The 13,507-nt window shown below is 34.9% G+C and overlaps 1 protein-coding gene across 5 annotated transcripts in view; it reads left to right on the top strand.

Moving 5' to 3' along the window:
• The window catches only part of scrib (scribble planar cell polarity protein), a 214,732-nt gene that overhangs the window by 12,172 nt on the left and 189,053 nt on the right, over positions 1-13,507 (top strand). For all 5 annotated transcript variants that reach the window (XM_089098677.1, XM_089098679.1, XM_089098678.1 and 2 more), the window contains exons 2-3: positions 2,339-2,534; positions 12,368-12,485. In XM_089098677.1, coding sequence (XP_088954803.1) covers positions 2,373-2,534; positions 12,368-12,485 — 280 coding nt within the window. In that variant the 5' untranslated portion in view covers positions 2,339-2,372. The remainder of the gene's footprint in view (positions 1-2,338; positions 2,535-12,367; positions 12,486-13,507) is intronic.

Below are 13,507 nucleotides of genomic sequence, written 5' to 3'. Positions count from 1 at the left end.
TCGGGTATGTATTTTTTCGTCAGATTATACCCTTGAGAAACTCTTCGAATCTTGGTCTAGTGAACCACTCATTTGAGCTCCTAGTTGATTGGAAAACCGAGACCAAGAATTTCCATCTTTTCTACTATGACCTATCTGTGAACAATGAATAATTTAAACTATTTAGGGACATTGCCCTGGGGATGTGGGGGTGATGTTAACCCAAGAATCCATGCCCTTAGGGCAAACATCCAGAGTCTGCTTGAAACTGCAGCTAGTTGATATACAATCAGTAGTTTCTAAAATATATTTTAAGTTATTTGACCTGGATAAAGTTTTTAACTTTTTTCCTGTTGTCAAACAGTTCGTGGTAACGAACTGTAAGTAAGGAGCGACTATTATAATAGTAACCGAAACTCTAAAACATGGAATTTTGATACCAATAGATACATCAAAAGAATCAGATTTTTATGTTGATTTCAAATATATAACTTTCATCAGTTTAGTCTTACCCATCAGAAGTTACGCACCTGGATCTTTCCATGGAGGAAGGGACATTGCTATGAAGGGGGTGCCGGATTTCCCAGCATTATTTAAAAAACGATCATAAATTAAATAATAATAAAAAAAAAATCAACTGAAAGTAAGGAGCAACATCAAAATTTAAAACGAACAGAAATTATTACTTATATGATTGGGTTCGCCCCCTAGTCATTACCTCGCTCTTTACGCTGAAGTTTTTTTTGTACTTTCGTCAGAGCTATTTATTCTAATTAACGGCTTTTGTGATTAAGGCTCACTCTTAAAGAATTAGAACAACATTTGAACTTTAGCGTAAAGAGCGAGGTATTGACTAGGGGTCGAACCCCCTAATATACGTAATTAGAATATACGAATATAGAAGTTCGTTACGTAAGTTAATTCGTAAGTTACGTCTGAACAAAATTTCGAGAAAGCCATTTAGCCAAAAAAAGTAAAATTAATATGCAAATTTTGTTTTAATTATTCACGTACGGTGAGCCAAAATAAAAGCTGCATTAACTCAAAAACGTTCAGTAATTAAATAAAAAAATAAGTGTTTTTTAACTGAAAGTAAGCAACGACATTAAAACTTAAAACAAACAGAAATTATTCCGTATATGAAAGGGGCTGCCCCCTCATCAACCCCTCCCGTTTTACGCTAAAGTTTAATACTCTCTCACAACTTCGTTTTTCAAAACAATAAAACACTTAAACGTAAAGAGCGAGGGGAGGGGGCAGCCCCTTTCATATACGGAATAATTTTTTTTCGTTTTAAGTTTTAATGTCGCTCCTTACTTTCAGTTTAAAAAAACAAAAACTTATTTTTTTTTTATTTAATACATGCATTAAGGACAATTACTTAAAATCTTTGCTGAAACATTTGCTTTGTCTTCTGTTTTATTCACTGTTTGAAAATCACCCTTTTTTGGTTTTCTTTTTTTCTGAATCGTTTTTTTTTTTCATATTTTGTTTTTGTTGTAGACTATATAATAAACATTATTATTGGGTTTTGAGTCAAAAGAAAAATTTGGCACTTGTATGATATACCCCCTACCTAATATTCTTCTAATATGTTTTTCTGACGCTCAATCCTTACGAAATATACCTACGTAAAATAAATTTGGGTTATATATTTGCACATTAGGAGGGAGGGGTAAAGTATGGCGGATCTGCATGCCTAGTGTATTAGGTACAATTATTTTGCATTTTATGTAGTAAGAATTATTTTCTAATTTCACACTGTCCAAATACTTTATCCCCCCCCCCCAATGTGCAAATGTATAGCTCAAATTGTACATTTTCCACCTATGCTGTCTCTTCTCTTTCTCTTATCTCATTATAAGCAGAAAGAAACTAACAAAAAAACCGGTTCTGCAATGCGTCAATGAATGAACAACATGAGCGGTAAGGGGTTTATCATACAAGTACCAAATATTTCTGCGTTTGTTTTATTTATCAAGATAGTCTTAACAAAACAGTTAAAATATAATGAAGATACAAAATATAATGGAAATTTTTTACATTACACAGTGCTTCCAAAACTCCTTTATCTAGAAAAAAATGGAGAAAAATCCCCCCACCTCTTAACTTTTAGTGAAATAGTGACTAGTATTCAAAAGGTTATATAGTGACTAGTATTCAAAAGGTTATAATAGTGACTAGTATTCAAAGTTAAAAGTAATCTATCAATCAGACAATAGTCTTCAAGTTTGCATTTCTCCGAGCAAGTATACTGTTCTGTAGCAGGGGAAAATGCCAAGTAGAAAATGCCTATTGCTTTCAGAAATAGTTGCAATATTGGCAACTATGTTTCTAATATTAAATTCCTATATTTTAGGTAAATACAACTATGAGTATCTGAGGCAGAAATTATGTTTAAGTGTATACCATTATTTAAAGCCTGTAATAGGCAAGTTGAGTGTATTGATAAAAGACATTGCTCGCTACAAGCTGTACCAGAAGATTTACTACGCTATTCTAGGAGCTTAGAAGAGCTGTTGCTAGACGCCAACCACATTCGAGAGCTCCCCAAGGTAAATTTATTTTTGTTTATATAACTGTTCAGAGGTCAGTTTGATTAAATTCATGCAACAGTGTTGTCTATGATTTTAAACAGTTTCTTAGACCACACCATTTTTCCATTGAAAACATTTATCCTAATAGGTAGGCTACTCTATATAGATGTCTGGAACATAGAGACTGTGGAAGAGACTATACAGATGTATATAGAGACTATGGAAGAGACTATATAGATGTATATAGAGACTATGGAATGTCTGCAAGTCCTTGAAGACTTCTACATGCAGGAACATGCGAGTGTTTTCAGTTTTTAGATAATTAAGGGCAGTAATCACGTTATGTTTCTTACAACACACAGCGTTCCAAAACTGAATATAACATAACATCAACAGATACCAATTTTATCATTCACTGTCAAACATTCAAGAATCATTCGCTGGTCTATTGCTAGATACTAACCACATTTGATTGCCCAGAGTAATTTTTTTATTTTAACTATTTAGAAGGTAAGTTTGTCTAAGTTCATACAGCACACAAAATAAATTGTTTGTTTTTATTTTGCTGCACAATTTATTGGGTAGAAAAAGTACTCGGATAGTTTTTGATATTTTTCATAAAAGTTCCAGTGCATAAATGGTTTAGTTATTTTGGTCAAAAAGGTGCTCTTAGTGGATACTCTTGAAAATATAATAAAATTGGACGTGGTCAAGTAGGCCTCTGAAAGGACCAGTTATCAAAATCATGTCAAACCGGTGGAGATTTGTTTGTTTGTTGAGTTTTATATTAGAATAGGAAATTTGATTTCCCCTATTTTCAAGATAAGGTCAAATTTTGAATTATTTCGAACTCATCAATGCTTAGGCCATAAATGGCCTCTGCACTCCAAAAATAAGAATAATCAAACAGTTTGTGGTAACGGACTGTAAGTAAGGAGCGACTCGGCTCAATGGTAACCGAAACTAAAAAAAACGGAATTTTGATACCAATAGATACATCAAAAGAATCAGATTTTAATGTTGATTTCAAATATATAAGTTTGATCAAGTTTAATCTTACCCATCAAAAGTTACGCGCCTGAAAAAATTTGACTGATTTGGGATGACTGATTTGGGTTATATGGGGGGATCTTTCCATGAAGGAAGTTTTCATGGGGGAATGGGCATTGCTATGAGGGGAGCGCCGGATTTTCCAGCTTTATTAAAGAAAAAGATCAGAAATTAAATTTAAAAAAAAAGTTTTTCAACTGATCAACTGATTGGGAATAAGGGGTCATTTTTACGTATATTTATTACTAATAAAAAGGTTCGTAAATAAAATTAAACAAGTTTCGAGAAAGCCATTTAACCAAATAAAAATAAAATTAATATGCAAATTTTGTTTTAATTATTCTTGTACGGTAAGGCAAAATCAAAACCTGCATTAATTTAAAAATGTTCAAAAATTAAATAAAAAAGACAAGTTTTTTTTAACTGAAATTAAGGAACGACGTTAGATTTAAAACGAACAGAAATTATTCCGTATATGAAGGGGGCTGTCCCCTCCTCAACGCCTCGCTCTTTACGCTAAAGTTTGACTTTCTCACAAATCTATTTTTTTAAAAAAAAAAAAAACATTATAGTAAAGAGCGAGGCGTGGTGGTGGGGACAGCCCCCTTCATATAAGGAATAATTTCTGTTTGTTTTAATTTTTAATGTCGTTCTTCACTTTCAGTTAAAAAAAATTGTTTTTCTTATTTAATATCAGTTTAGCATCAATAGTGGCTGTGCTATGGGTGCTCCCTTGGGCATAGTATTTTGAGATAGGGCTCATCTATCTCTTTTCTATCATCACCAGAAGCAGCATTTGATTCTCAAAACCCAGCCTAAGGTTCAAGCCGCAAATGCCTTATGGGTGTCCATGGCTATTTACTTAGAATTATCACCTGAATAGACCAGAATAAGAAATGCGACACACAGACTTGTGAACAAACACCAAATACCAATCAAAAATGATTAAAGGGGGCAGTAAAAGGAGCCAGTTCTTATGCGAAGCCGCTCACACGATTGGAATCAAAATTGAGTTTTGGTCAAAAACCTTTTTCCAAGTGAGGCCGTAAATCAACTAAACGGAGGCCCTTTGGAAATCAATGAACATTCCTACTTCCTCAGGCTTGGTGGTTTCTGGGATCACGTGAAAAAGCATAAAACCTTCCCTTGTTGTAGGTTTTATGGGTCCCTGGATCTTGACAAAAGCAGCTTTGGTCCTTGGTAAAAACAACAAACTGTCTTATTTAAGCATGTTATACGGAAAAGTTGGCTCAAAATCGGGCTGAAATACTTTGATTGGTTCCATCAGATTATCTGCCCTTTTTCACATTTTTCGCCCTTTCGTGAGCAGCAAAAAAAGAAAAATTTTCAAACTTTTGCAAAAAATTTCTAATTTTGGCATTAAATTCCTCGAAAAATTGGCTAAAATCTTTACCTTTTAGCAGCAAAATCATTTGAAAACTCTGCTGCCAACGGTTATTGCTGAATTTGAGATATTTCAGTGAACTCGCTGCTAGGTTTACACGAAACACTGTCGGCCATTGAACAAACTGTACTCGTGTTACTGGTTTTTTTTTTTTTTTTTTTTTTTTTTTTTTATCTATACTTTTTATTATTATAAACTCATGTAATTCAAAACGAGCACGAAACTGGTTGAAAATTATTTTTATGTTAAAAAAGAATACGTAGGCTATTTCAGAATGGAATAGCACTTTTTTTTAAATATAAAAGTACTTGGAAACAGGCTCACCCACAGGGATTTATTTATAGGGGGGGGGGGCATACATTCATAGAAATGCAAAGCATATGGAAAGCATAAGAAGTTACCAAAGATAAGAAATCTTTATATTTTGAAGAGAGGCAAGGACCCAAAGCCCTCCCTTGCGTACGTGACTGTTTTATTCATACTGATTGTTTTCATTTACTGTCAAGCCACGTTTTGGGGGATAAAGAAGCTAGAATAAGGGCAAATGTTAAGCTAGCGGTCCTACAGTCACATTTCAAGTCCGTGTATTATACCGCAGGGTTCTTTGAAATGTTCTACTTTTATTTACATATTTTTTATTTCGATCATGATAAAAAACGTGCAAGGACCGAAGGTCCGGGAGAATTGAGGCCATATTACCGATGGTTTGAGGCCACATTAGTGAGAGCTGAATACCCGACTGAGTGAAAATAGGGGACAAAAATGCGGCGAAGCAGGCTTTTTGCCTGCTAAAAGACCCGCGATGTGGCCCTTTTGGCTAGTTATTCGCAATAAGGAGGTTAATTCTTTTGTCACGACAAAATTATTATATGTTGGGTCATGCTTCTATTCAGGGAGGGGGAGGGATCAATCTTTACTCCGTTGTACCTCATGGTTTACAATTTAACCATAAACACGATTTTTTTTTTACATGCTTCCCATTTTTTATAATTTGCCCCCCCCCACCCCTGCCTTGCCTCAAAGAATAGTCTGCGCATCTGACTATCTTTTAATTTTTAAGGAAAATGAATAAACTTAAGGAAAATAAAATGATCCAAATCAAACATTTTGTGGTAACGAATTGAAAGTAAGGAGCGACTAAGGACCGAAACTATAAAAACGGAATTTTGATAGCAATAGATAGCCTTCATCAAAAGGATCGGGTTATTATCCAGATTCCAAATATATAAGATTCATCAAGTTTAGTATTACCTATCATAAGCTATGAGCCAGAGAAGATTTGCCTGATTTTGGAAACAGGGGGGGGAAATACGCCCTAAAAGTCAAGGAATTTTAATGAAAATTACGCTATCAGATTTAGTGTATTAGAGAACCCTAGCGTAGAAGTTTCAAACTCGTAGAAGTATTTTTTTATCATAAGAAAGATCATGGATATGTGTTTATTTATTGTTGTTTTTCCCCCGGGGGTGATCATATCAAACTAATGGTCCTAAAAGATCGAGAGAAGGTGCATTCGAGTGGAAATTAAAAGATTTAGTGCCCTTTTAAAATTACCAAAAAGATTGGAGGGCAACTAGTCCCCCTCCCATAACATGCCGCCCCACAGCCCGTGGGGAAAGGCCAGTAAGTTATATAATTTACCCATTGTTCGCGTATAGTATTTACTATTGGGGAGTATACAGACATTTTCCTGAAGGAGGTGGAGTTTGTGCTTGGGATGGATTTCCATGGGGGGAAATTTCTTGGGGGTGAGCTTTCCTGGGGAAACTACACTGGTGAGGTTTGACAGAATTCGTAGTCGACGTTCTTTTTATTTGCCTTACTTTCTCTTTGCTAACTCAATTTTGCATCTGGAGATGTTCTGGAGGAATTGTCCGGGGAGACTTTCAGCGGATTTGGATTTCCGGGGAAAATTTTCCACGGAAAGGGATTTTCCGGAGTGATCGGAAAAACGATTAGAAATTGAAGTCTTTTCAAATGAAAGTATGCTAAGGAATTTTTTTTAGGTTGAATCGTCCTCAATGAATTTTACAGAGGGTGATGGGAATTTTCTGCAAGGATGGAATTGTCCGGAGGGAATTTTAATGAGGGAAGGTGCATTTTACGTAGGAGGAATTTTCCATGGAGGAGTTCCCCTTGAGGGGAGGGAATTTTTGATGGAAGGTGAGCGGGATTTACCGGCATTATTTGAAACACGATTTTAAATTAAATTAAAAAAATCAAGTTTTTTGAACTGAAAGTAAGGAGCAATATTAAAACTCAAAACAAGCAGAAATAATTCTGTATATGAAGGGTTTTCCCCCTCCTCAATATTCTACTTTTTACGCTAAAGTTTGACTGTTTGTCCCAGTTTTTAAGAATGACTCGTGAAACAAAATTAGAATAGAATTTTTTTTTTACAAGTACTAAAAACAATAGCTTGACGATCAAGGTATTAAGGATGGGGACAACCCCTTCATATACGGAATAATTTCTGTTTGTCTTGAGTTTTGATATTGCTTCTTGCTTTCAGTGGAAAAAACTTGTTTTTTCTATTTAATGTACTTAAGAAACCAGTATATCAACTTATTTTAGACTTTGAATCCAATATTTCCGTGCCATTGAAAAGTTTTCTTTTCCACATAAATGTTTTTCTACATAAATGTTTCTTCATTAGCATATTAAAAACAGAGGATATGGTGCCAAATTATGCACTTGCAAATGAGAATGTATATTGATGATTTTTCCTCAGCTCTTATGAGATGCAATTTTGTTTGAAGTTTTTAGCTACACTATATTAAAAGTTGAAACATTCTTTAAATATCTTCACAGGGGGTTTTTGGCCCAGCCTACCTCCGATAAAAGTTTTTTTTTTCAATTATTTCACATAGCCTTACATCATATTTGACTTGACCTTTTTTTACTTTTATTAACATAATAAACAAAAATATAGACTATTAGAGATATAAATCACTACGCGAGGGAAAAATTTAAATTTTGCTAACGCGTAGCGATTAACTGCATAAAAATTCCTAAAGGCATCCTAAACTAAAAAAAACTACATAAATATTCTTAAAAACATCCTAGACCAATTAAAATAATAATAAAAAATTTATAATAATAAAACCTCCTAAACACCCCCAGGGCAACAACCACAATCCAAATACAACTCCATCCACAGCCACCCTTGAACCCGCTCCTCCATCCAGCCCTATAACCCACTCTCCACCCCCCCCCCACCCCCCTCCCAAAAAAAAACAAAAAACAAACAACTAATTCCCTAAGAAATGCTCTTTTAATCTAGTTTTAAACTGTGGGAAGCGTTCAGCCACCCTAACAGTTAATGAAAATGTTCCTGGACACAAATCAGACTAAAACCAGAGTGGAGGGTATCCAACACGAGAAGTTTATTGACAAAAGAGCCCTTTATATTCCACAATAGTAGAGCTTGTGACTAGGTCATGGGTTTGAGAGTTTTTTGTCGCAGGCCTTGTACCTGCGATTAAATAAAAAAAAAAAAAGTTTTTTTTAGCTGAAAGTAAGGAACGACGTTAAAACTTAAAACGAACATAAATTATTCCGTATATAAAAGGGGCTGTCCCCTCCTCAACGTCTCGCGCTTTACGCTAAAGTTTGACTTTCTCACAACTCTATTTTTTTAAACAATAAAAACCTTTAGCGTAAAGAGCGAGGCGTTGAGGAGGGGACAGCCCCTTTCATATATGGAATAATTTCTGTTCGTTTTAAGTTTTAACGTCGTTCCTAACTTTCAGTTAAAAAAACTTGTTTTTTTTATTTAATCGCAGGTACAAGGCCAGACCCCTGTTGAGCAATGGTTCTGCCTGCTTAATTTTATCCACTATATGGCTCACGATTTTGTTGCGGTGAACAACGAGTTTCCATTCGGTATTAAAGGGACGAAATTCGGTTATATCACCACCCTGACAATGGCACCATTTATCGATATATGTTTTTTTCGCTTGCTTTGGCATTTTAAGTCTCTTGGGGGTCCTTAAGAGTAACAGAGCTCAGGGGTCTCGAGGACACAGTTTAGGACTACTGAGAATTTAGACAATGTGACTGTAGAGTGCCTAGCATTTAGCAAAAATATAGCCTACCTAATTTTCTGGAAAGGTCTTTTACTTTAGACACCACTGTGGGGTGAATGGCTTCGTCGATGGCAGGTACTTTACTTGTACTAAATATCACATGTTTTGGAATCGAAGCTTTTTTCTTTGCTGCATAGACTAGTGAATTGCACATATCAATAATGTTGTCCTGGTCTTTGGTGTGCGAAACTATTCGCCTTTGAGTGTCCAACTCGCTAGGAAGGACCCTTTTAGCTTGTATGATTGTATCACGATCGAAATAGTTTACTGAACTTTTCATAATCAGGTCGAGTTATTTCCCAGTAGTCGGGCTAATGTGCGAAAAAACAATTCGTGACCCCCCCCCCCCCAATAAAAAAACGGAATACAAAATAGGCAAAAAAAACGGAATATAAAATAGTCCATGGTCATGGCCTAAGTCCATGGCCTAAGTAAGGGTACCCCAACATAGAAGTGAAAAACAAATTATATATATATATATATATATATATATATATATATATATATATATATATATATATATCCCCTGCCTCTTTGTATGAAAGGATTGGTCATAGAAACTTAAGAGAGGGTTCATTCGATTGGAACCAGACAGTTCCGGTACGGCTTTTAAGCGTCGAAAGTGACTGGAGGGCAACGAGCCCCCTCCTGCGCCAATTTCTCCTACCCGGGCCCCCGTACTCCCCATGATGTGGGATTAATTTTTTAGACAGTCATTTCGTTCAATAACGTCGAAAGATCTTACAAGTATGCCTCTAGAGTCGACATTACCCCACCCTCCCTCGGGGGCAATGTTTCTCAATTATGTGAACTAATTATTGTTAATCAATGAGTTTTAGTAGGAAAGATGTCTTTGTTTGCTAAGAGTTCTTAGGGATCGTTCGTTAGGTTAAAAATTTCCCAAGGGTGTATCCTCGAAACGAAAAGTGTGTTCGACTAAATCGAAATACGCTATGTTCACTGAAATTTTCAAATTCTCTGCAAAATCCCGGGAACAACTCGGGAAATCAGGTTGAAACTTCCAAGGAATGTTACAAGAGGATCAGATGAACCTCAAATTATGACTTTGGAGAGGGGGTAGGGGTAAATTGACAGACACTGGAATTCAGATCATCATAACATGTTTGCAGTATCTTGGGAGTGTTTTGGGAGACCCAGTCGAAACTTTTTTTTTTAGAGGGATGACGACGTCAAATTAGAATTTGGGGTGGGGACAGAGAAGGGCTAAACATGTTGAGTTTCGAATCTGCCTAATAAGTTTGACACTTTAAGCCTTTGTGGGACTAGACTATTTTCTCAGTCGAGTAGCGATGTAAATCAATAGACACTGTATGTACCCAGGCTAACAATATAAGGTATCCGATGGTATCTGTAATATAACAAGAACGGCTTGGAAATCAATTTGAAGCGTCCAGGGGTTCTGAACGGTCAAGTTGACTTCAGATTGTGTCTTGGGGAGCGGGCAGAGGTAAACCTAACTGCTCTGCGTGTACCTAAACAATCAAAATAGCACATCCTTATTTGCAGGGCATATTGACTGAGTTAAGGGAACCTCAGATTTTCTAATGTAGTGAAAAATGAAAATCACACTGTTAAAAATACAAATCGCTTTCAATAAAACACGAACGACATTCAATCCGTTTAGAGGTTTCGGGAGGGAGAGGAGGTAGTGAAACTGTTCTTTGTAAACCTTGTGATATTATTAATGTGATATTATATGATAAGGCTTGTGATATTATTTGTTTGTTGTATTCTTGTGGATGTTTTGAGAAAGAAAAACCGGTACTCCTTCGATATACCCGCTTTTATATATCTCAAACTGAAGACGCGATGAAAATCCCGTTTTTACGGGATGATGCAAGACACCGCTGTAGAGAAATACAATGTATAGTGTGGTTTTAATTGCGTATATAATATTTAAAGTGTTGTTTTTGTTTGTTTGTTTTTTTTTTTTGGGGGGGGGAGGGGAGGTACCTAGGTTAGGTTAGGTTACGTATTTAATATATGCCATGCTTTGCCCCCCCCCCTAATGTGCAAATATATAGCCCAAATTTGTTTGTAAAACATAATATAGTCATCCTATTTTATTTTATTTCATTAGCATTAATCAAACTAGCAGTATATAAAAGAGCGGGTATATCGAAGGAGTACCTAAAAACCTTGACATTCTGAATACTGGTCATTTTTGGTGCAAAGACGCTTTTGTATTAAGAAGGTTTAGTTGTTTGTGGTAATCTCCGTTCATTTTAAAATTGACTTAATTATTCATTTTAACTTCTATTTGTGTTATAGTTCATCTATCTGATGTCTTATGTGATTAGACGTTTTAATATTGTTTAAGTTCGCTTTGGGTGTCATATTTTGACACCCACAGGTAGTAATTCCTGTGCGAATGAGATTTCAATCATTTTGGGACTTTATTTATGTCCCTCTTATATGACTTTTTCATTTTTTATGGATTTTTTGTACATTTTATGTGAATTCGAAAAAAAAAACGCTTTTATCTCGTTATTACAATAAGTTGTCATTACTTTTATACGCAATCGTTATATCCAGTTAGCTTATATTTTGAACACCCGGAAATTTACAATAGTAATAATAATTTATTATATATATATATATATATATATATATATATATATATATATATATATATATATATATATATATATATATATATATATATATATATATATATTCATTTTACATTCATATTCATTTTCATATTCATTTATATTCATATTCATATTCGTTTTATATTCATTTTAGTTACGTTTTTACGAGTCAGGCAAACATTTCGGGAGGGGGATTATATATATATATATATATATATATATATATATATATATATATATATATATATATATATATATATATATAATCCCCCTCCCGAAATGTTTGTCTGACTCGTAAAAACGTAACTAAAATGAATATAAAACCAATTTTTGATGCGTTTTTTATTTGTAATTTTTTTTCTCGAAATTGTATTTTCCTGAAATTGGAATACTGCCATTTTCCAGTGCGAGAGGTCATTAAGATTTTAAGAGGTCATTACAATTTAATTTGATTGTTGATAGTATAAAATAATTCGTGGGCATAAATATGCAAAAGGTTTGGCGAATGAAATAAGATGAAATTAAAGTTATTTTGCAAAAGAAGTTAAAAACTGTATTTCTTTTCACTGAGCGAAGCTTTGTCCCCTCTTACTAGCACATAACGTGTGAGTTGGTCTATTTTACTACTTTTGGCTGGGACAGCTAGTTTTCCATGTTCCCTCCTCAGTTTTTTAAGTGTTTGTCGTTTTTTAGACTCTATTTCGACTGACACATTTAAGGCGGCTTGGTTTAAGTGACAATGAAATACAACGGTTACCTGGAGAAATCGCAAACTTAGAGCTGTTACAAGAATTAGATGTTTCTCGTAATGGTATGTTTTTGTTCAGATTTTTTTCTCTCTCTTGTAACTGTGCATTTTAGCCGAAGCATGTTCTTATTTTCTGTATTTCAGCCAGTTGTCAATGGCAGTTCAGAAAGTGCTATGAGGTTTTTTGTTAATCTGAAATCAAACAGCTCGTGATAACGAACTGTAAGTAAAGAGCGACCCAGCTCAATAGTAACTGAAACTCTAAAAACGGAATTTTAATACCAATAGATACCTTAAAAGAATTGAATTTTTATGCTGATTTCAAATATATAAGTTTCATCAAGCTTAGTGTTGCCCATCAAAAGTTACGAGCATGAGAAAATTTGCCGTATTTTCGAAGGCGGGGGAAACAAACCCTAAACGCAAATCATCACACCATCAGATTCAGTGTATCAGAGAACCGTACTGTAGAAGTTTCAACCAGGAAGACCCCAATATCTTTAGTAAAGAATTAACTATTAAAGTTTAAGGAGCCGGTGTGATTCCTCTGTCTGAGACCAAAACAAAGAAAATATATTTTGAAGTTGACTGAAATCGCATATGCGTTGACAGGATCCAATACTGTGGATCCTGTAGAAATAGCACATGGTAAGAAGAATTCGTTGCCACTATATTATAGTTAAGGGCTAGACCTTTGACCCGAAACTTGCCTCCCCATTGAAAATTATCACTGTAGAACATCCCCCCTGTAGAAAATTCGTCCATTCCCCACCGGAAAGATGTATGCTTACTTCTCAATAACAAATACTGTAAGTAAAACAATGGGCTAATTTTAAAACTTGAAGACCAGTCCCAAGGGCCTGTGGGGGGGAGGGGGTCATTATTATCTCCAAAGGCTTAGTTATTCGGCGTTTCATTTATGCTGAATAAAATTGTTATCTCAAAATTTTGATCGGCCAATTTTGAAAAAAGAGGCGTGAAAGGGGACCTTGTTGTCCTTCAATATTTTTGGTCACTTAAAAAGGGCAATAGAAGTTTTAATTTCTGTTCGAATGAGCCCTTTCCTGATATTCTAGAACCACTGG

The sequence above is a fragment of the Artemia sp. Qi Xiang Cuo genome, chromosome 13, assembly GCF_049724085.1.
Source record: "Artemia sp. Qi Xiang Cuo chromosome 13, ASM4972408v1, whole genome shotgun sequence".
In the NCBI taxonomy this organism is placed as follows: Eukaryota; Metazoa; Arthropoda; class Branchiopoda; order Anostraca; family Artemiidae; genus Artemia; species Artemia sp. Qi Xiang Cuo.
This window is presented reverse-complemented; position numbering and strand designations above follow the sequence as displayed.